This window comes from Boleophthalmus pectinirostris, unplaced genomic scaffold, assembly GCF_026225935.1.
Source record: "Boleophthalmus pectinirostris isolate CB_2022bp ecotype Guang Dong unplaced genomic scaffold, ASM2622593v1 HiC_scaffold_4, whole genome shotgun sequence".
NCBI lineage: Eukaryota > Metazoa > Chordata > Actinopteri > Gobiiformes > Gobiidae > Boleophthalmus > Boleophthalmus pectinirostris.
Window position 1 is genome coordinate 34,287,856 of NW_026571353.1, and position 22,656 is coordinate 34,310,511.

General features: G+C 42.9%; 1 protein-coding gene across 1 annotated transcript in view; it reads right to left on the reverse strand.

Moving 5' to 3' along the window:
- Positions 1-602: 602 nt before the first annotated feature.
- Positions 603-22,656, reverse strand: part of ntrk2a (neurotrophic tyrosine kinase, receptor, type 2a) — a 337,581-nt gene continuing 315,527 nt past the window's right edge. The window contains exons 19-20 of the mRNA XM_055161959.1: positions 10,628-10,786; positions 603-788 (exon numbers count right to left, since the gene is read on the reverse strand). Of these exons, the coding sequence (XP_055017934.1) occupies positions 603-788; positions 10,628-10,786 (345 nt within the window). The remainder of the gene's footprint in view (positions 789-10,627; positions 10,787-22,656) is intronic.

Consider the following 22,656-nt stretch of genomic DNA (forward strand, 5'->3'; position numbering starts at 1 on the left):
GTTCGTTTCAGAAATCAGAATGACCTCTCCTCCTCTGGTAGCAGTCCAACCCAAAGGCGAGAGGAGGGAACACAGTGTCTTCAAGGCTCCGAATCGCACGAAATCCCCCAAAAAAACAAACCAAAAAACAGAAAAAAAAACCAACAAAAAAAAAAAATCCCAGTTTTTTGTATGTACAAGCAGAAAACGATCCAGGATTCCCCCTCCATTTGGTAAAGATCCGAAGGGGGGGAGAAAAGAAGGAGCCACCAAATCCGTCGCCCGGTAACCCTGGCTTCATCAAATCTGAGCCCCAAGTTGGTTTAAAGCATTAGAACGAAGGGTACGATTTCTTTTTTGTTTTGTTTTTCCAACGTTAAAATATTCCGGGATGAAGAAAGACGAGGAAAAGTGGAGGGAGGAAAGAGGAGAGCGGGTTCGGAGGGACCGTAGATGCTTAAGGAGGCGGGATACATTTTCGGAGATGGCCGTAGTGTTGGTGTGTTATTTCCACGCACACATGCTTGCACACACTCGCGCGTTCCAGGGTTCGGGGGAGAAGGTGGACGAGGCGGTGGACGAGACGGTGGACGAGGAAGGAGAAGGGGGGTCGGGTCCGTGGTTTAGCCCAGGATGTCCAGGTAAACCGGAGAAGCTTTGGCCAGGTTGAGAAGAAGGCCGTGGATTTCCTTAATGTTGAGTCTCATGTGCGGTTCTCTCTGCCAGCAGCCCAGCATCAGGTCGTACACTTCCTTGGGGCAGGTGCGGGGGCGCTGTAGCACACGGCCCTGCGTAATGCACTCGATCACCTGAAGGAAGAGAAGAAGAACAAGAGCGTCAGTTTTGACCATGGATTAGGGATGGGCATGATTAGTCGATTCATCGATAATTGATCATTAAGAATTTCATCGATTACGTAAATTTTAATCGACAAACCGAATGTAAGTTGCTGTGCGTAGCGTGACCAAACAGGGTCTGTACATGTGTCTCTCTGCATCAGAAGGAGCGAGACACAAACAGTCAGTCCGTCTGCAACGTACCGAAGTGCAAATGTGGATTTAACGACAACTTGTACAAGAAATTCCACACTTTCCTTTCTGGACGGGACAAGTGTGAGTCCATGTGCACAGTGTATAAAGCAGCACATATGTTTCTGTGTCCAGTGGGAAAAAGCTTTACCAGGTGAGAGTCGCTCAATGTCGATGACGAGTCCCCACCTCCCTCCCCCCGTACGGTGTCCTGGTTTTGACAAACGCAAATCTGGTCACACTAACCTGTATTCACCTGAGTCATGTCTTTTAATCCGACAGAAGTTGAACCACATCAGCGACACAAGAGCTGGAGTTTTATCTTCGCTGAGTTTATGTAAATTAGCGATGCGGTTTTAAGTTTTGTTTCTGTGTTGCGCAAATCTGCATTAAACACATTATAATGTCAAACGGGCTGATGTGGCTCTAGAGTCGTTACGGTTTATTTGTCGTAAAGTTGAATTTATTTATGCAGATTAGTAGTGCAGATAGTAATAATAATGATGATCATTTTAATATAAAAACGTTAATGATTAATCGATAATCGATCGTTAATTCTCTCGACGATCGATTAAGAAAATTTCATCAACTGCCCATCACTACCATGGATCTATTAAAATAACTGGATAGAGTATTGCTGATTGTAGCTGCCTCCTGTCGACGTTGTGACACTCACTGGAACTACAGCGGAAAAATCCCTGGGCTGAGAAGCGCGATGTAATCACAAACGTCTCATGTTCGGCTGTCGGAGAACAAACAACCTTCAAAAATGTCGGCTTTTGTGGCGATTTTTATCTGTTTTGAGATCATGAACTTTTTCTCAGCTCAAAATCCTTCTGTTGTCTTAAAAAAACGCTTTATAATCGTTCGCTCCAGCTCTGCTCTAACTCCTCTCGCTCTGATTGGTCAAAGCCGTCACGTGATTCGCGCTCGTGTGCATTGGCGTGTGGGAGAAAAGAGCACTACTGCACATGCTCAGTCGGCCCAGAGCCACTAGAAATACCTCGCCGGACTAAAAGCGAATCTGGAATCATGCACCATTGAGCTCGGTCCACTGACTTGAATGGGCGGCCAGTTTGAAACCCCGGGGCTTGGGGTTTACAGTTATTACGGTAAGTGTGGGGTGCAGCGTTTGTGGGTACAGTGTTTCAGGGGTGCGGTGTTTGCGGGCGCGGCGTCTGAACTCAGCAAGATTCACCGGTGACCAGACTCACATCATGGTAAAGTATTGGAGAAGTCTAAGCCTCTTTTTTTTTTTTTTTTTAACTCGACTGGGGAATGTGTTTCATATTAATCCTGTGACAATGAATGAACAAATCGGGACTAGTTGACCATAAAAAAATGACAGTAGCTCCAGATTGTCTCCTCTAACATCTCTGTGGACGATGTCGCTCTCACTTAGTCCACTCCTGCACTCCTGCTCCTCTCGCTCTGATTGGTCAAAGTGATCATTGGCATGTGCCCACCAGAGAAAAAACACAACTGCACATGCTCAATTGGCCCGGAGCCACTGGAAGTGCCTCGCCGGGCTAAAGGCGAATCTGGGATCATGCGCCATTGAGCTCGGCGCACTGACTTGAATGGGCGCCCATTTTGAAACCCCAGGGCTTGTTTTTTACCGTGTCTAAGAGTTGTACAATGAGTTTAATTTTGAAGTTCCATTGTGTAACTTTTCTGGTGGAGGGTCCGTCCGAAACAAATGCTGTGTTCCATGGAACATGTTATTGCTTTGTCTGGAATGTTTACATGATGTTTTTTAATTCCGAATTAATTATTCCAAATTAAATAGTTTGGAATTAAAATATTCTCCTTCAAGTTTACATAGAAATAATTCCGATTTGAAGTTTACATGGAAAACGTTTACAACGTCTGGAGGTTGGGAAGTGTTCTGATTGGACAGAGAAACGAATGTATTTATGTCAACCCGAAGAAAACACACACTTCAGCTGCTACCGGCTATTTTGTCATCTTGGTTTGTCGTTACGGCACAGACACAAACATGATCCAAACTTTTTTCGCAGTTGTTTCCATGATAATGAAGCAGCAGCTGGAGAATTCTGTCATCACGCTTTACGTCTGTCGGCTGAGGAGGAGAAGGGAAGAGTGTCGGAAAAGGAGGAAGAAGACAAACTGCGGGATGCGGGAGTGGGCTGCTCTAAGTATCCCGAAGTCCGAAGCATACTTATTTTTTTTAAAAAAATTACACATCTTGCAGTGTGTCATTACGTCAGACGGGCGACCCAACGAGCATGTGCTGAACAACCGGAATTATTTTTAATAAGAACAAACGTTTACATGATCGAGGGATAAATCAATTTGGCTTTAAAATTGGAATAAACCACCTACTTACTTTGGAATTAAGTTTAATTCTGAATAATCATTAGGAATTAAGTGTTTAATTTTTAAAGCATTTAAAGCATATGTTCCATCAACCCCCAATCTTTTAAAAACACATTTGTTTATGGCCCTTTTTTGTTGTTGTTGTTTCACATTTGTTTTATGCCTTTGTTTTCTTCTTTCTTGCACATTTGCTGGTTTCCATGGAGATTTCATTGTTTGGAGCCAGAGAACGTTTAAGTTAGGCCAGTGTAAGGTCAGATGCGTGGAGAGGCACCCCCACGCACAGTAAGATTTTATGTTTTTCAAGCATAATAAGGAGAATATATAAACACTGGTTAAGGCTGTGCAATTAACTGAATTTTGAGCAGGATTTCAATTTGTGTGTCAAAAGATCTGCAAACTCATATAATCGAATTGAAATGATTAAACTTAAAGTAGAACAGCTGGATATAGAGTTTATTTTAGATGTATTTATGTTTTTCTTTGCCTTATTTCATGTTCAAAGTATAATTTATTCATGTTCACATCACAAAACTGCTTTAAGGTTCATATTTGTAGCTTATACAGTCGTGGACAAAAATTGTTGGCACCCTTCTGGTAACGAAAGACGCGAAACAGACGCAAAACTGAAGCAGACCAAGAAAAGAACACTGTCCCTACTGTGAAGCACGGAGGAGGTTTGGTTTTGTTCTGGGGATGTTTTGCTGCATCTGGCTCAGGGTGTCTTGAATCTGTGCAAGGTACAACGAAATCTCAAAACTATCAAGGTTTTTTGGACCGAAATGTGTCGCCTAGTGTCAGAAAGCTTGGTCTCGTTGTAGGTCATGGGTCTTCAAACAGGATAATGACCCAAAACACACAGCTAAAACACACAAGAATGACTAAGAACAGAACATTGGACTGGAGTGTTCTTCTGTGAGTCCAAGATCTCAATTCTACTGAACATCTGTGAAAGAAGCTGAAACGTACGTCTGGAGAAGGAACCTTCAAACCCGAGACAACAAGACCAGTTTGCTCACGTGGAGTGGGTCAAAATACCTGTTAACAAGAGCAGAAGTCTCACTGACAGTTATAGAAATCTTCCAATGAGATTCATTTGATCTTCTGATATTTTATGTTATTATTGTTTTCATACCAGATAGTTTCGACTGCTCACTAGCGGAGCATAAATGTAACGTCATATACAAAATACCCGCATGTCCTGCAACAAAACATACATCAGGGAAACAGGGAGGGAGTTCAGGGCATGAGAAAAGGAACATAGGACAGAATGCGAGAAGGCAACAGTGAAGGTGAAACATGAGAAACAAAACAAAGCAGAACAGGAACAACTCAAATCTGTTCAGCCGTTTCTGACACTGCAAAAGAGAGAAGCACATTATGGACTGGGACGGAGCAAACATCATTGGGACAGAGAAAACAAACATCGTCGCTGGATTAAAGAGGCAATCGAAATACGGAAACGTGCCCACGGGACGATAAACCGGGACGAGAGGGATTGTTTACTCTCACACACCTGGGATACTGTCCTGAGGAAGTGGGACTGCAGGTGGCGCTGTCGTCCTGCCTCCACCGGTAGGAAGACAGCGCCAAAACCTGTTTAAATCAGCTGACCAGACACGTCACAGCAACATCACGTGACTCTGAAGAAGAGCGGTAGTGAGCAGTCGAAACTGTCAGGTATGAAAACAAACTCTTGGTCTGTAAAAAGAACCTAATAACATAGTGACAGAAGTCGTTTGTGTGCAGAGTTGTGCAACAAAAATGTGCAAATGTCCAAGCCAGTTTCATTATTTTGTTTTTTCTAATAATTCTGTTTAATCACAGGTGAAAAGCAGTGTTTGATTTTTGTTGGACTATTTTCAGTAAATTTTTATTTATTATTGCTTTTCTTAGTTTCAAGTTATTTCAGTGATTATTGTTGATTTTTTTTCATTGCCAGAGGGGCACCAGCAATTTTATCCACGTCTTAATTTATTTTCAGTTTGAACATTTGGTGTAAATTATCAGTAACAAAGTGTGTGTGTTTTAGTTTTTTTTCAGAGAGAGAGAAATGCTGAACAAATGCATCATGTAACTATAAAATAATTGTTCAAATAATTCAGTATTGACCAAAATAATCGTGATTAGGGCTGAGTATCGTTAAGAAGTTGCCGATACGATACATATCTCGATACAGAGCACTTTCGATTCAATACGATATATGTCATATCGATTCGATACGGTTCACTAAAAATAAAGGCTAAATCATGTCTGTGACAGTAAAAGTCTTTGTTAAACCACTTCTTGCGTAAAGTTCATATGAAACACAAACAATTTAAATGTCAAATGTGTCGCATAAATGAGTTTCCTTCCTCTAAACAGGCAACAAAACTGTAGCTGTAACAAAATAATTTAGTAAAACATACCAAAAAATACTCTTGGCGATATATCGATACAGCAGCCCATGATATCGATACTGTATCATCACATTAAACGATACGATATCTCAATATTTTTGCACAACCCTAATCGTGAGAATGATTTTTTTCACTGGTAATAGAGCCAATAACGCACTGTTTAAAATGCCATACTGCGGGACATTCCAGGTGACGCAACGACGTCTTGAATACAAACACGAAAAGCTACGCAGTGCAGCTTTTACATGGACTTGAGTGTGGAGTAAAGCCTCTTCTGGGACATTTACATGAGTCTGGCCGTATAACGTAATGACTGTGTTTAATTTTTCCTGTAGGATTAAGCGGCTGGTGTGCGGCGGAGTTATGAATGTGATTGAGTAACTCCGGAGCAGCTGTGTGAGCTAAAACGCTGGTTCGCCGCTTTGACGTAGAAACGCGTGTTCAGCAAATCCACGTGAAGCATTAAAGTACATTTGTTCTACCATTAAAAAGAGCTGAGGTCGCCCGAGCTTTGATTCACCACGAGTATTTTACAAGGCCGCTTAATCACATCATTTGTATGTTTTGAGTTAATTACAGCGGGGTGACGGCGGTTCTGGCGGTACATCGTAAAACGGCAGAGATTGTACGGTCAGTTGCAGCTCTGATCTACGCTCGCTTTGTGTCCGAGGGCCAAGACACGTCACACACCTTGCCTTAGTGTGACTGTGAGTGTGGAAATTTCAAGTCATTATTATGCTGCGTTCGTTTATCCATTCGTCTTCCGCTCGGATCTCGGATGTGACGTCATGTCCGCGCTTCAAACGTTTTATTGTGTTTCGTTTGTCCGGCTTGGAGAAAAATGTGGACACTAACCGGAAAGCTGTTGTTGTTTTAGCACTGACCGATTCATCAGCCGGTTTCACTTTGTAGAAACCGTCTGACCTCGCAGCATTAGAATTCGTTCGCTCAACAGTAGGTGGGTAAATTTTTTTATTTAATCAATCGCTGTTATTTGGTCGTGAAGTATGTAATGCACCAAATCCCGTAGGAAGAAGGTCAATAAATTATTTTCCCTTGACGAAATCAGCTTTTCTGTTTCTTTTGTTAAGTTGTTTTAGATGAAAATTGAGATTTTGATCTAGTGCCGGATCAGATCTGCTGGCGGCACAAAATCGTTCCGTCTCTGGAGCTGTTTTCCATCAGATTAGTATGAACGAACACTGCATCCACAACGAAAACGACTCGAATACGAACTAGTGTGGATGGGACCTATGACACTCATGATCATTTTGTTATAATTTGGACATTTTAAATCTCAAATTTCATCTAAAATGACTTAACAAAAGAAACAGATCAGCTGATTTCCATGTTCGAGAACTGTGGTCCTCAAAGGGAGCTGACGTCGCCGTAAACATCATCACAACAAACAGACGAACCCGAATCCTATGTGTCCAATTAAGAAAATAAAACTGGAGTAGTACAGAGCAGCGGGCGTGTACGGGTTAAATCCACCATTTTCAAATCTTGAACCGAAGCCGGACAGAATTTGAAGCAGTTTTCTGAATCTAAACCATCTCTGGTCCATGTCGTCCACCTCCCACAGCGTCTCTGGTCCCTCTCTGTTCTGACTCGGCTCCAGGATCACACCGGGACCGTTTGGGAGTCTGCGCTGAAACGGGAGTCCACTCTGAGCCTCTTCTGCTAATGGCCATCTGGACACGTATGGTCTGTGTCTTTCACCGGTTTCTATGGTTACTGTATCTCAAGAACCATCAGGATTGTCTCAAAGCTCTGTCCAATTTGTTGATTGTGAGCATAAGAAACATACATTTGCATTATTTTCAATATAAATCGTGCAAACAGGACACTGGATCTGGGTTGGCTGGTAAATTCAGAATGAGATCTCTGTGTTTTGTTTTTTATACAGAGAGATTTCAGTCTGGTCCTCGCTCCCTCCATCGTGTCTTGAACCACAACCAAATGTGTTTGTCCAATCAGATATTTGCCCCACAAAGGCAAAAGACCTGAACTCGCCAGAGTGTGAAACTGAGAAAAACGACTTCCAAGTTTCTGTTTTGTCCAGACAAAAGTATAATAGGCAGGGCTCCCAAAATTTAACAACTAGTCGCTATAATGAAGAAATATTTGTATGCGAAAAATATTGAGCTCAAAATTGACCTTTGACACTTATTGGTCAGTTCCTGTTCTCTGCCTTTGGATCATGAGCCAAAAATAAGGAGTCGTGCAAAAGCAAAAGGCAGAAACACACATGGTCACGACTATTATAATGATAAAATCACCAAATTGCCCAAACTTTGGCCGAATTCACTCAAATTTTCATTGTGGATGGACCCTGAGCCTGAGCAGACTGATTTAAGAAAATACAAAAATGGGTGCAGTTGGAAAAATTGCATTTTATTATACAAAATTTGTTATGCAAATTTGTGACATGGTCTCAATAAAAAAACTCATTGATGCCCACACCCTGTTTACATTGTGTTACCATGGCGACAAGCCAAAAATCTGTTCCTCCCAATGGGACGTCCACAAAGTTTGGCGTAAACCAAGTTTGGTAGTCAGATGCATCTTGGCAATACGAACAAAAAAGTATATTGTGACCACTCCACTTTACAAACAGGAAGTCTGCCATGTTGGATTTTTTTTTTTTTAATAAACACGCATCAAAATATAGAAAAATGGAAGGGTTTGGTTAGGAGTTAGGGTTAGGGTTGTGATTAGGGTTAGGTTTAAGTTTAGGTTACATTTAGGGTTGGGCCTAGTGTTAAGGTTTGGGACTATGGGTTAGAGTCGTGGTTGGGGTTTACCCCTGGAGGGTGCTGCTGCTTGTAGCTGCGTCCAGGTGACGTAGTGACACTCACTGGTACTTCAGCAGAAAAAATCCCCTGAGCTGAGACAGGATGTTTCTCATAGAGCACAATGTAATCACAAACTGCTCATGTTCGGCTGACAGGGACCTACAACTTTGGCTGAAAATCCTTCAGTTGTCTTAAAAAACACGTTATAATCATTCACTCCGGCTGCGCTCTGTTCCTCTCGCTCTGATTGGTCAAAGCGATCAGGTGATACATGAGCCCTCCCTCCGTGCGTGTGCTCGTGTGCACTGGCGTGTGCCCGCGCGAGAAAAGACACTACTGCACATGCTCAATTGGTCCAGGCCAGAGCCACCGGAAGTGCCTCGCCGGGCTAAAGGCGAATCTGGAGTCATGCGCCATTGAGTTTGGTCCATTGACTTGAATGGGCGGCCAATATGAAACCCCGGGGCTTGGGGCGTTTGCATGTGCACCGTTTGCGGGTGCGGAGTTTGAGGGATGCGCCATTTGAGGGATGCGGCGTTTGCGGGTGTGGCGTTTGCAGCTTGTGCGTGGCGTTTGGGGGCGTGGCGTTTGCGGGGTGTGCGTTTGCAGCTGTGGCGTGGCGTTTGGGGGTGTGGCGTTTGCAGCCGTGGCGTGGCGTTTGGGGGCGTGGCGTTTGCGGGTGTGGCGTTTGCAGCTGTGGCGTGGCGTTTGGGGGCGTGGCGTTTGCGGGCGTGGCGTTTGCAGCCGTGGCGTGGCGTTTGCGGGCGTGGCGTTTGCGGGTGTGGCGTTTGCAGCCGTGGCGTGGCGTTTGGGGGCGCGGCGTCTGAACTCAGCGAGATTGACCGGTGACCAGACTCACATCATCGTAAAGTACTGGAGAAGTCTGAGTCCTTTTTTTTTTCTAACTCCACTGTAATGCAACAATGAATGAAGAAATCAGGACTAATCGACCATAAAACATAATCGTAGCTCCAGATTCTCTCCTCTAACGTCTCTGCGGGTGACGTCCACTCCTGCACCGTCTCTGGTCTGACCACACTGACCCTCCGCAGACTGTGAACTACATTAAACACACTCTGCTGCATCGTACATTAGAGCGGGAGGCCAGAGCCAGACACAAAGGATCAGACTTATACTTATGCACAAATATCCTCGCCTCACATGCCCTCTGGTTGCCATGGAGACGCTGGTGAATCACAGGTCACATGTTCACAAGTTTCATAACCACATGGTCTGATGGGATATTATTATTATTATTATTATTACCGGGGACGGTCTAATTACTGATTCAGATTCAGGAATTTAATCAGTTTGAACTTTTAAAATGTAAATATTATTGTTTCAGATCGTTGTTTCTCCATCTGTTTTGTGACTGTGATTATGATTTCTGTCTTTGAGCGGTTTTCATCATTGATTTAAATCAGCAAAAAACAGATCTAAACCAGAACTAAACCAGGACTAAACTAGGAATAAATTAAGTCTAAAGCAGGTCTAAACCAGGTCTAAACCTAGACTAAACCAGGTCTAAAGCAGGTCTAAAGCAGGTCTAACCCAGGACTAAATCAGGTCTAAACCAGGATTAAAGTAGATCTAAACCAGGACTAACCCAGGTCTAAATCAGGTCTAGACCAGGACAAAATCAGGTTTAACCCAGGACTAAAGGTCTAACCAGGTTCAGGACTAAACCAGATCTACAGCAGGTCTAAAACAGCAGGACTAAACCAGGACTAACCCAGGACTAAACCAGGTCTAAACCAGGATTAAACCAGGTCTAAACTACATCTAAACTGGGTCTAAACCAGAAATAATTCAGGTCTAAACCAGGACTAAATCAGGTCTAAACCGGGTCCACAGCTGGTCTAAAACAGGTCTAACCCAGAACTAAATCATGTCCAACCCAGGACTAAACCAGGACTAAACCAGGACTAAACCAGGTCTAAATCAGGTCTAACCCAGGACTAAACCAGGTCTAATCAGTTCTTGCCCATGACTAAACTAGGAGCAAATCAGGTCTAAAGCAGGTTTAAATCAGGTCTAAACCAGGACTAACCCTGGTCTAACCCAGGTCTGGAGCAGGTCTCACCTCGTTGTTGGACAGCTGGTACCAGGGCTGTTTCCCGTAGGTGAAGATTTCCCAGAGGACGACGCCTAAACTCCACACGTCGCTCTCTGTGGTGAACTTCCTGTACATGATGCTCTCAGGAGGCATCCAGCGAATCGGCAGCATGGTGTGCCCGCCCACCTGCTCCACGGGCACAGGGCACACGGCACAGGGAAGAGGGAAGAGAGAAGAGAGGGCACAAGGGAGAGAGAGAAGAGAGGGCACAGGAGAGAGGAGAGAGGAGAGAAGAGAGGGCACAGGAGAGAGGAGAGAGGGCACAGAGGGAGAGAGGAGAGGGCACAGGAGAGAGAGAGAGGAGAGAGAGAGGGCACAGGAGAGAAGAGAGGGCACAGGAGAGAGAAGAGAGGGCACAGGAGAGAGGAGAGGGCAGGAGAGAGGAGAGAGGGCACAGGAGAGAGAGGAGAGGGCACAGAGGAGAGAGAGAAGAGGGCACAGAGGGAGAGAGGAGAGGGCACAGGGGAGAGAGGAGAGAGAGAGGGCACAGGAGAGAGAAGAGAGGGCACAGAGAGAGAGAGAGGAGAGAGAGAGAGGGCACAGGAGAGAGAGGAGAGGGCACAGGAGAGAGGAGAGGGCACAGGAGAGAGAGGAGAGGGCACAGGAGAGAGGAGAGAGGGCACAGGAGAGAGGAGAGGAAGAGAGGGCAGAGAGAGAGAGAGCACAGAGGAGAGAGGAGAGAGGGAGAGAGAGGGCACAGGAGAGGCACAGAGAGAGGGCACAGGGGAGAGAGAGAGGGCACAGGAGAGAGAAGAGGGCACAGGAGAGAGAGAGAGAGGGCACAGGAGAGAGAGAGAGAGAGAGAGAGAGAGGGCACAGAGAGGAGAGAGAGAGGGCACAGGAGGAGAGAGAGAGAGAGAGAGAGGGCACAGGAGAGAGAGAGAGAGGGCACAGAGAGGAGAGAGAGGAGAGGGAGAGGAGAGAGGAGAGAGAGGAGAGAGGAGAGGGCAGAAGAGGGAGAGAGAGAGAGGGCACAGAGAGAGGGAGAGAGGAGAGGGCACAGAGAGGAGAGAGGAGAGGGCACAGAGAGAGAGAAGAGAGGGCACAGAGAGAGAGAGGAGAGGGCAGAGGGCAGAGGAGAGGAGGAGAGAGGGAGGAGAGGAGGAGAGGGCACAAGAGAGAGAGGAGAGAGGCAGAGGAGAGAGGAGGAGAGGGCACAGAGGAGAGAGGAGAGGGCACAGAGAGAGGAGAGAGAGAGAGGGCACAGAGGAGAGAGAGAGGAGGGCACAGGAGGAGAGAGAGAGGGCAGAGGGAGGAGAGAGAGAGAGGGCACAGGAGAGAGAGGAGAGAGAGGAGAGAGAGAGAGGGGAAGAGAGAGAGAGAGAGGGGAGGAGAGAGGCACACAGAGAGAGGAAAGGGGAGAGAAGAAAGAGGCACAGAGAGAGAAGAGAGCACAGGAAGAGAAGAGGGCACAGGAGAGAAGAAGGAAGGAGAGAGGGACAGAGAGGAGAGACAGGAGAGGCACAGGAGAGAGAGAGAGGGCACAGAGAGATGCACAGGGAGAAGGAGAGGCACAGAGGAGAGAAGAGGGCACAGAGGAGAGAGAGAGGGCACAGGAGAGAGGGCAAAGAGAGACACAGAAGAGGAGGAGAGGAGAGGGCACAGGAGAGAGGAGAGAGAGGGCAAAGGAGAGAGGAGAGGCACAGGAGAGAGACAGAAGGAGGCACAGGAGAGAGGAGAGGCACAGGAGACAGAGGAGAGAGGAGGAGAGGAGAGGGAGAGAAGGAGAGGAGGGAGAGGAGAGGAGGGAGGAGAGAGAGCAAGAGAGAGGGCAGAGGGAGAGAAGAGAGAAGCAAAAAGGAGAGGCACAGGAGAGAAGACAGAAGGAGAGAAGAGAGGAGAGGCACAGGAGAGAGAGAGGGACAGGAGAGGAGAGGGAGAGAGGAGAGAGAGGAGAACAGGGCACAGAGGAGAGAGAAGAGAGGGCACAGGAGAGAGGAGAGAGAGGGAGAGAGGGCACGGAGAGAGGAGAGGGACGAGAGAGAGAAGAGAGGCACAGAGAGAGAGGGACAGGGACAAGGGCACAGGGAAGAGAGAGGAGAGACAAAACAGTATTAGTGTGAGCAGTGACATTAACATAGCATTAATAAAGCATGAACAAAGCTCTAACTCACAGTGAACAAACGTTTATTAAGATTAGGATAAGATAATGACTGTTTCTCCCCACTCCTTTTCGGAATTATTGATTTATTTGGTAACACTTTATAATAACTACACCTTACTTAGCCTTAACAAAGCATGAACAAAGACTTAATTAATCATGAACAAAGATTTAATTAATAATGATTCACGCTTAGTAAATGTTTTATAAAGCATAATTCGTCTTCACTTTAGAAAAGCTCTCAAAAAGACTTAACAGATAACAGCTGCCTGAATGATCATTGTATTGCATTATTAGTAAATCATTGTCTCATAGCTTATTAATGATTAATAAATGCTTAAATGGTTAGTTCATGAGTAATTAAGTATGAAATAATTATGAGTAACTATTTAGAGCACAGGCAAATTAAGTGCAAGTGCGAATTTAGTTAATAATTAAGCGTGAATCGTTATTAATTAAGTCTTTGTTCATTATTAATTAAGTCTTTGTTCATGCTTTATTAAGGCTAAATAAGGTGTAGTTATTATAAAGTGTTACCTTTTTTTTTTTTTTTTCTTTTCTTTTGGAGATTATAGTTATGATGAGCAATGTAAAATAATTTCCTTACGTATCTGTTGATTACTGAATGACGATGCAATTTATCATTTATGGAAACATCCGAATGAACTTATTATTATTATTCTGACTCACTAACTGCTTAAAGCTACAGTGTGTAACTTTCTGGAGTTGGTACGTCACTTGTATGATTCCATGGAAACAGATACTGTAGGTTTTATATCATACTGTGGAACATTATAGCAAAAGGAACAACATTTCCATGGAAACGAGCAGAAGAAGGCCAAATAAGAGTCAGGTTTGTGGAGATGCAAGCCCGCTCATGACAAGAACTCAGGTTTTTGTACATTTTTAGTGCTATAAACATAACCAAAATGGACCAAAAAAAACCCCGAAAACTTTTATTTGAGTCTATTTTTTGCCCAGAAAGTTACACACTGTGGCTTTAATTAAAGGGTAGATATTAATGAAGCCTGAATCTTTCTTTCGTCATCGCTCTCATCTGTTAGTTCTTTATTAAACATGTATTTGTTCATGCTTTATTAAAACTAATTAAAGTGTATTCTCTTCCACTGATGTGAACAGGTCTGAGATTAAATACACAAAATTAAAAACATTTACAGAACCAAGTAAAGTCCTTTTAAAGTTTTGTAAAGTTCTGTGATCTAAACCATGCAGAGAACATGCACATGTCAGATAAAAAACACAGGGAGAACAACATTATTTACACACAGCCTCTGTACGTTTGATGATTCTCCAAATTTTTGGCCAAATGTGAGCAAAGAAAAATAACTGACAGAAGTGGGACTGAGTCGTTCTTTTGCAAGTCTCAAGTAAGTCTCAAGTCTTTGACCTCAAGTCCGAGTCAAGTCCCAAGTCAAATACAGGCAAGTCCAAGTCGAGTTTCGAGTCACTGGCCCGTAAGTCCAAGTCAAGTCCAAATCAAGTCCAAGTCGTCTGCTTTGAGCTTCAAGTCATTTCAAGTCTTTAAACAAAAATACCAAATATAGTTTAGATTTTTGCAATTTACATGAATTTAATTAATTAATTTATTTATTTATTTCATAAAGCATAAAAAGACATCGACAGTGTCACAACATCAGACACACAAGAAATGAATGAAAAGAAACAGAAAGAAGAAAAAATCTTATGTTATCTGCCCCCCTTTCCTTTTTCAAGACAAAACATGAACACACTAAACTAAACATTCCAGATCAGTTCAGGCACAAATACTGATCATTAATTATTATTATTATTATTATTATTATTATTATTATTATTATTATTATTATTATTATTAAATTTTAACTAAATTGTACTTAAAACATCATGGTATATTTATATAGGAGTATTTATGAGTATTAAAGATGTTAATTTATCCTTTTTAAATGTTTTGACAAGATCTTAGCGTGAATCATTAAGGTCAGAACATAAAGAATTCAGATTTAAAAGTGCTTATTAACAGTTATTTTTGTCTGAAATGGAAGGATCATGTTCTCTGTAGTTCCCTCGGTTTTACTTTATTGTACTGTATATTACTGTAGTACTTTTGAGGATACCACATCACAGTACTCCAGTTACATCCAAAGTAACAAACAGAAGTGGGACGGACATGTTCCAGTTTGTTCCACCGCATTTATCAACTGTAAATAGAAAAATATTTTCTAAAAACACACTGTATATTTTTTAGCAGAAGCATCAAGTCACAGGCCTCAAAAACTTAGCTTTAAATCAACTTTACCTTAGATATTTGCTTATATTTTTTTATATTAGTACTAATCCCACTGTATTATTATAACATTTAAAGAAAAAACCATTACAAATCCTTTTATATGTAGTGTTAAATATTTTTAGAGGGGCCCCGCGTGACTGAAGCCGTTTCTTCATTTCAACTGGAAATCACACATGAATAAAATTAGAAATAAATTATCCAAAGTAATCGCAATTATACACAAATATAGAAATATCCTAGATAAAAAACAGTCTTTTTATTATTATACAACTCGCTGGTAAGGCCCAACAGAACGTATTGTATTGAGATTTGGGGAAATACATATAAGACTAAAACAAATCCAGTCTTTACCTCGCAAAAAAAGAGCAATCGCACTGTTAAACATTATCAACCAACCAATGCGTTATTTATAAACCTTCAAACTCTGAAATTTTATGGTTTAGTCGACCTTTACACTTTGAAAATCACGTTCAAAGTAAACAACAATCTCTTGTCAAAATCATTAGAGAATATGTTCAAAATCTGAAAGAGCCATCACGAACTCAGAGGTGCGGACATGTTTATCAAAAAGAAAATCAGACAAACGAACATTATGAAATTTTGTGTATCTGTTAAAGCCGTGGAGCTCCGGAACAACTGTACAGAAAAACTAAAATTGTGCACCGCTCTCTTCGAGTTTATAAAGAAGTTTAAATGTTTAACTCTGGGCAGATTCATGAATTAAGAGGCTTACTGTATTTTCCGGGATATAGAGCCTCCAACCCCATCAAAAAACAACTGCGACTCGCAATCCAGAGCGTCCGGTACACGAATCCACGACTCCACGAATCCCAGCACGACTTCAGTAAACTACAAAGCCGCACCACCCGCAGCGCACGCAAACACACACGGAGCAGACAGCGACCGCACAGCGACAAACACCCGCAGACACACTCATCACTCCACGCCGACGAGGAACGGAGCGGAGGAACGAACCGAAAAAGCGAGCGCGACGTGCCGCTTCTAGACACGACTGAACAACTGAGTCACTGCGAACACGCCGACAATCCAGCGACAGCACCTCCCTACACGCCACAACTGAAACAAAGCCCAGAGTCACCGTGAACGAACAAACAAACAAAACCACTCACCCATCACACTGTTGTGTTTCGTTTAAAGTCCGGTGTGGTTTATTGGTGAAAAACTTTTGAAAATAGACCATTTAATGACTACGTTCAGACTGCAACCTGAAGTGACCCAAATCTGATTTTTTGGCCCCTATGTTCCTGTATCTGATCTTTTAATGACAGTCTGAACGATACAGATCCGATTTTTTCAAATGCGACCCAGGACACTTGGATATGTGCTCCTGAAACCGATACATATCTGATCTTTTGACATGCGACTTCAGTCTGAACGGCCAAAGTGCATTCATCCACCTACACGTTATCAACAAGACACAAACGTCACTATTCTGCGCTGAAGTAGGTGAAAATTGTTAATGAACTCCGTGTCACTGAAGTGAAGCACATCACCACTCACCACTCTTGGCTACGTCTCCACATCCACACGTTCCTTTCAACAGACGTCGCTGCCGTTGTCCCAGAAAACACCACGACCAAAAACCTCGTCCTTCTCCTTCTCAATCTCCTCCTTAAAACAAGTAAGTTGTTCATGTTCTGGCTCCGGTACAAGAGGAACTTTAAAATCTCCAGGTGCTCAATGCTGCGTCCATGTTTGGACAACTTCCGTAAACACAGAGACGCTCGCTGAGGTTGATGTCGTCGTGTCTCCAGTGTCACATGTGGGACACTTTCGGGCCGTTTAATGTTCACACTGGAGTCACATACAAGTCACATTTAATTGGAAATGTGAACGACCTCGTAAAAACATCGGATTTCACAAAAAAATCCGAATTGAGCGTTAAGCCCTGCAGTCTGAACGTAGCCTGAGACAGTGCGCCTTATAGTGCAGAAAATACGGTAGTTTGTGCTGTAGTGCTTTGTTGTACTGGTTCTGGTTCCTGTTGCTGCATTTATGAAGATGAACTGGAGTCAAGACGACGTTCTGATAAAAGAATCAAGAGTAAAAGCAGAATAAACTCAAACTTCAGCCGACACCTTTTCGGTCTGTGTATGATAAACGTGACTGTACCTGTGACTGAAATAAACAAATCAAGTTTAATCCTGGTTTAGTCCTGGTTTAGTCCTGGTTTAGTCCTGGTTTAGTCCTGGTTTAGTCCTGGTTTGGTCTTGGTTTAGTCCTGGTTTAGTCCAGGTTTAGTCCTGGTTCAGTCCTGGTTTGGTCTTGGTTTAGTCCAGGTTTAGTCCAGGTTTAGTCCTGGTTTAGACCTGGTTTAGTCTTTGTTTAGACCTGGTTTAGTCTTTGTTTAGTCCTGGTTTAGTCCTGGGATAGTCCTGGTTTAATCCTGGTTTAGTCCTGGAGTAGTCCTGGTTTTAATCTTGGTTTAGTCCTGGTTTAGTCTGGTTTAGTCCTGGTTTAGTCCTGGTTTGGTCCCAGGTTTTAGTCCTGGTTTAGTCCTGGTTTAGTCCAGGTTTAGTCCTGGTTTAGTCCTGGTTTAGACCTGGTTTAGTCTTTGTTTAGACCTGGTTTAGTCTTGTTATAATCCTGGTTTAGTCCTGGTTTAGTCCTGGTTTGGTCCTGGTTTAGTCCAGGTTTAGTCCTGGTTTAGTCCTGGTTTAGACCTGGTTTAGTCTTTGTTTAGACCTGGTTTAGTCTTGTTATAATCCTGGTTTAGTCCTGGGATAGTCCTGGTGTAGTCCTGGTTTAGTCCTGGTTTGGTCTTGGTTTAGTCCTGGTGCAGTCCTGGTTTAGTCCTGGTTTAGTCTTTGTTTAGACCTGGTTTAGTCTTGTTATAATCCTGGTTTAGTCCTGGGATAGTCCTGGTTTAGTCCTGGTTTAGTCAGGTTTTAGTCCTGGTTTAGTCCTGGTTTAGTCCTGGTTTGGTCTTGGTTTAGTCCTGGTTTGGTCTGGTTTAGTCCTGGTAGTCCTGGTTTAGTCTGGTTTGGGTCTTGGTTTAGTCCTGGTTTAGTCTTGTTATAATCCTGGTTTAGTCCTGGGATAGTCCTGGTTTAATCCTGGTTTAGTCCTGGGATAGTCCTGATTTAATCTTGGTTTAGTCCTGGTTTAGTCCAGGTTTAGTCCTGGTTTACTCTTGGTTTAGTCCTGGTTTAGTCTTTGTTTAGTCTTGTTATAATCCTGGTTTAATCCTGGTTTAGTCCTGGTTTAATCTTGGTTTAGTCTTGGTTTAGTCCTGGTTTAGTCCTGGGTTAATCCTGGTTTAGTCCTGGTTCGGTCTAGTGTTCAGTTTGTTCATAAACAAATCAATCACTTTACAAACATGATCCAAATAAACTGGAGATCAGTGAAGAGGACACAGGGTTTCTGCATAAATCTGATGCACTTATAACCCAGTGTGTGTGTGTTTTTTTTTTTGTGTAATCCAAAGTGTGAAGTTTATTGGCGTCACCTCCACACATCAGACCACAAACCCGCAGACACATTCTTCTATATTCAGCTCATGTCAATATTAGCTTTTGGGCAAAGTCTGTACGGAGAGAAATGAAGTTCTACTGAGCGGCAGACGAGTTAAAGAAGAGATTAGAAAGGGTCAGAGGGAGCGCGGAGTTTTGGACAAACTTTGAGGAAAAAAAAAAAAAAAACAACTCTGAGATGTGAGCAGAGTCCAGAGCAGAGACGAGGAGAGAAAACCTGCACGTGAGAGAAGAAAAAACAACTCCAGGTTTGTTTCCGAGGAGGTAACGTCCACATTTTTCATCGTATTTCATGTAAAAATCACAATTATAATGAGTGAAAATGTGAGATGATCCTGTTGGTTTATAACTCGAACTTTCTCTGTCTTACACCTTTTCTCTTCTGGTTTAGTCCTGGTTTAGTCCTGTTTTGGTCCTGGTTTGGTTTAGTCCTGGTTAAATCCTAGTTTAGTCCTGGCTTAGTCCTTGTTTAGTACTGGTTTAGTCTCTTTTTACTCCTGGTTTAGTCCTGGTTTGGTCCCAGTTTAATCCTGGATTAGTCCTGGTTTAGTCCTGGTTTGGTCTTGATTTAGTCCTGGTTTAGTCCTGGTTTAGTCCGAGTTGGGTCCTGGTTTAGTGCTGGTTTAGTCCTGATTTAGACTTGGTTTGGTCTTGGGTTGGTCCTCGTTCACTCTTGGTTTAGTCCTGGTTTAATCCTGGGTTAGTCTTGGTTTAGTCTTTATTTAATCCTGGTTTAGTCCTGTTTGGTCTTTGTTTAGTCCTGGTTTAGTCCTAGTTTAGTGCTGGTTTATTCCTGGTCTAGACTTTCTTTAGTCCTAGTTTAGTCCTGGTTTAGTCCTGGTTTAGTCTTTGTTTAGTCCTGGTTTAGTCCTGGTTTAGTCTTGGTTTAGTCTTGTTATAATCCTGGTTTAGTCCTGGGATAGTCCTGGTTTAGTGCTGGTTTAGTCCTGGTTTGGTCTTGGTTTAGTCCTGGTGTAGTCCTGGTTTAGTCCTGGTTTAGTCCTGGTTTAGTCCTGGTTTAGTCCTGGTTTAATCCTGGTTTAATCCTGGTTTAATCCTGGTTTAGTCCTGGTTTATCCTGGTTTAAATCCTGGTTTAGTCCTGGTTTAATCCTGGTTTTAGTCCTGGTTTAGTCCCTGGTTTAATCCTGGTATAATCCTGGTTTAAATCCTGTTTTACTCCTGGTATAATCCTGGTTTAATCCTGGTTTAGTCCTGGTTTATCCTGGTTTAATCCTGGTTTAGTCCTGGTTTGTCCTGGTTTAATCCTGGTTTAGTCCTGGGATAGTCCTAGTTTCAGTCCTGGTTTAGTCTGGTTTAGTCCTGGTTTAATCCTGGTTTAGTCCTGGGATAGTCCTAGTTCAGTCCTGGTTTTAGTTCCTGGTTTAATCCTGGTTTAGTCCTGGTTTAGTCCTGGTTTAATCCTGGTTTAGTCCTGGGATAGTCCTAGTTTAGTCCTCCTGGTTTAGTCCTGGTTTAGTCCTGGTTTAGTCCTGGTTTAGTCCTGGTTTAGTCCTGGTTTAATCCTGTTTTACTCCTGGTTTAGTCCTGGTTTAGTCCTGGTTTACTCCTGGTTTAGTCCTGGTTTACTCCTGTCCTGGTTTACTCCTGGTTTAGTCCTGGTTTAGTCCTGGTTTAGTCCTGGTTTGGTCTAGTGTTCAGTGTCCTCTCCTTCCTCCTCCTTTTCTGTTTAGTTTTTCTCTCGTGCTGTTCTTTCTTTCTTTCTTTCTTTCTTTCTCTCTGTGTGAGTCTGGATTTATGGACTTGATCGGTTTTATTCACTCTTTTATTGGTGGTTGTGTTGCCCTGGGGGACGGGGGCATGTGGGGCGGAGGGCAGATCTGAAATGTAGCTCAGGAGAGATTAGAAAAAAATGAACCAGTGTGGATCCTGCCTGGACCTTTGAGGATCACACAGATATAAAACAAACAAAAACAAACAAACAAAACAAACAAACAAAAAACAAAACAAACAAAACACAAAAAAACACGACGATTTGATTCTGAAAATCACTTCAGTTGTTTAAAGATACAGTTTATTATCATTTATCCATGTATCATTCAGTCATTTGTTTTTTAAAATAACCCGGACTAAACCAGGACTAAACTAGGACTAAACCAGGACTAAACTAGGATTAAACTAGGATTAAACCAGGACTAAACCAGGACTAAACTAGGATTAAACCAGGACTAAACTAGGACTAAACCAGGACTAAACTAGGACTAAACTAAACCAGGACTAAACCAGGACCAGGACTAAACTAGGACTAAACCAGGACTAAACCAGGACTAAACTAGGATTAAACTAGGATTAAACTAGGATTAAACCAGGATTAAACCAGGACTAAACCAGGACTAAACTAGGATTAAACTAGGATTAAAGTAGGATTAAACCAGGACTAAACCCAAACTAAACTAGGACTAAACCAGGACTAAACTAGGATTAAACCAGGACTAAACCAGGACTAAACTAGGATTAAACCAGGACTAAACCAGGACTAAACTAGGATTAAACCAGGACTAAACTAGGATTAAACCAGACCTAAACCAGGACTAAAACAGGACTGAACCAGGACTGAACCAAGACTAAACCAGAATTGAACCAGGTCCAGACCAGGACCAAACCAGGAGTAAACCAGGTCTAAACCGAGGATTTAACCAGAACTGTTCCAGAACTGAACCAGGTCTAGATCAGTACTAAACCAGGTCTAAACTAGGACTAAACCAGGACCAGGACCAAACCAGGACTAATATTGGACTAGGACTTGGAATCTAGGAGTCCTAGTCCTGGTTTAGTCCTGTTTTAGTCCAGGTTTAGTCCTGGTTCATTCTGTTTTTACTCAAAGTTTAAAAAAAAAAACATTATAACCCACTTCACTGACATTTGTACCAAGTAAAACATCACCAGTTTCCCCTGTAACACCTTAAATTACTGCGTTACATCAAAAGTAATCCATTAGAGTAATTAGTTACTTTTATCACGAGTTACTCCAAACACTGACTGTGATTAAATAAACTTAAAGTAGAGACACGGAAATGACACATCCACAGACACAAGACCAAAGATACACAGTGCACCTTTGAGTAAAACGTGGAGTGAAGAGTTGTACTTTTACTCGAGTACTTTTACTTGAGTACTTTTACTTGAGTACTTTTACTCGAGTACTTTTACTTGAGTACTTTTACTTGAGTACCCTTACTTGAGTACTTTTACTTGAGTACTTTTACTCGAGTACTTTTACTCGAGTACTTTTACTCGAGTACTTTTACTCGAGTACTTTTACTTGAGTACTTTTACTTGAGTACTTGTGTGTGTGTGATGTATTTGGTTGGGCTGCAGACAGAGAGTTTAATGTCTCTGGTGACAGATGCACAGCTCCAGTAAAGGACAAACACTTCATATTTAATACACACTCACTGCACAACCTCTACATCCACCTCTCCATCTATCTCTCTCTCCATCTCTCCATCTCTCCCTCTCTCTCCATCTCTCCATCTCTCTCTCTCTCTCTCTCTCTCTCCATCCCTCCATCTCTCCATCTCTCCATCTCTCCATCTCTCCATCTCTCCATCTCTCTCTCTCTCTCCCTCCATCTCTCCATCCATCTCTCTCTCTCTCTCTCTCCATCTCTCTCTCTCTCTCCCTCCATCTCTCTCTCCGTCTCTCTCTCCGTCTCTCTCTCTTCTCTCTCTCTCTCTCTCTCCGTCTCTCTCTCTCTCTCTCTCTCTCCGTCTCTCTCTCTTTCACACTCTTGTTTATACAGTTTGTTTCGTTTGTGGACAGGGGCTTCTTAAAGCTCTGACAAACTATCTCTCCTCTCTCTCTCTCTCTCTCTCTCTCTCACACACTCGAGCGCTCTGTCACTCTTTCTCTCCTCTCTTTATCGCTCTCTCTCTCTCTCTCTCACTCACTCACTTTTCACTCTCGTTTACAATGTTTGTTTCTTTTGTGGATGGGGGCTGCTTAGAGCTCTGACAAACTGTCTGTCCTCTCCTCTTTCTCTCTCTCTCTCTCTCTCTCTGTCTCCTCTCTCTCTCCTCTTTCTCTCTCTTCTCTCTCTCTCCTCTTTCTCTGTCTCTCTCTCCTCTCTCTCTCTTTTCTCTCTCTCCTCTTTT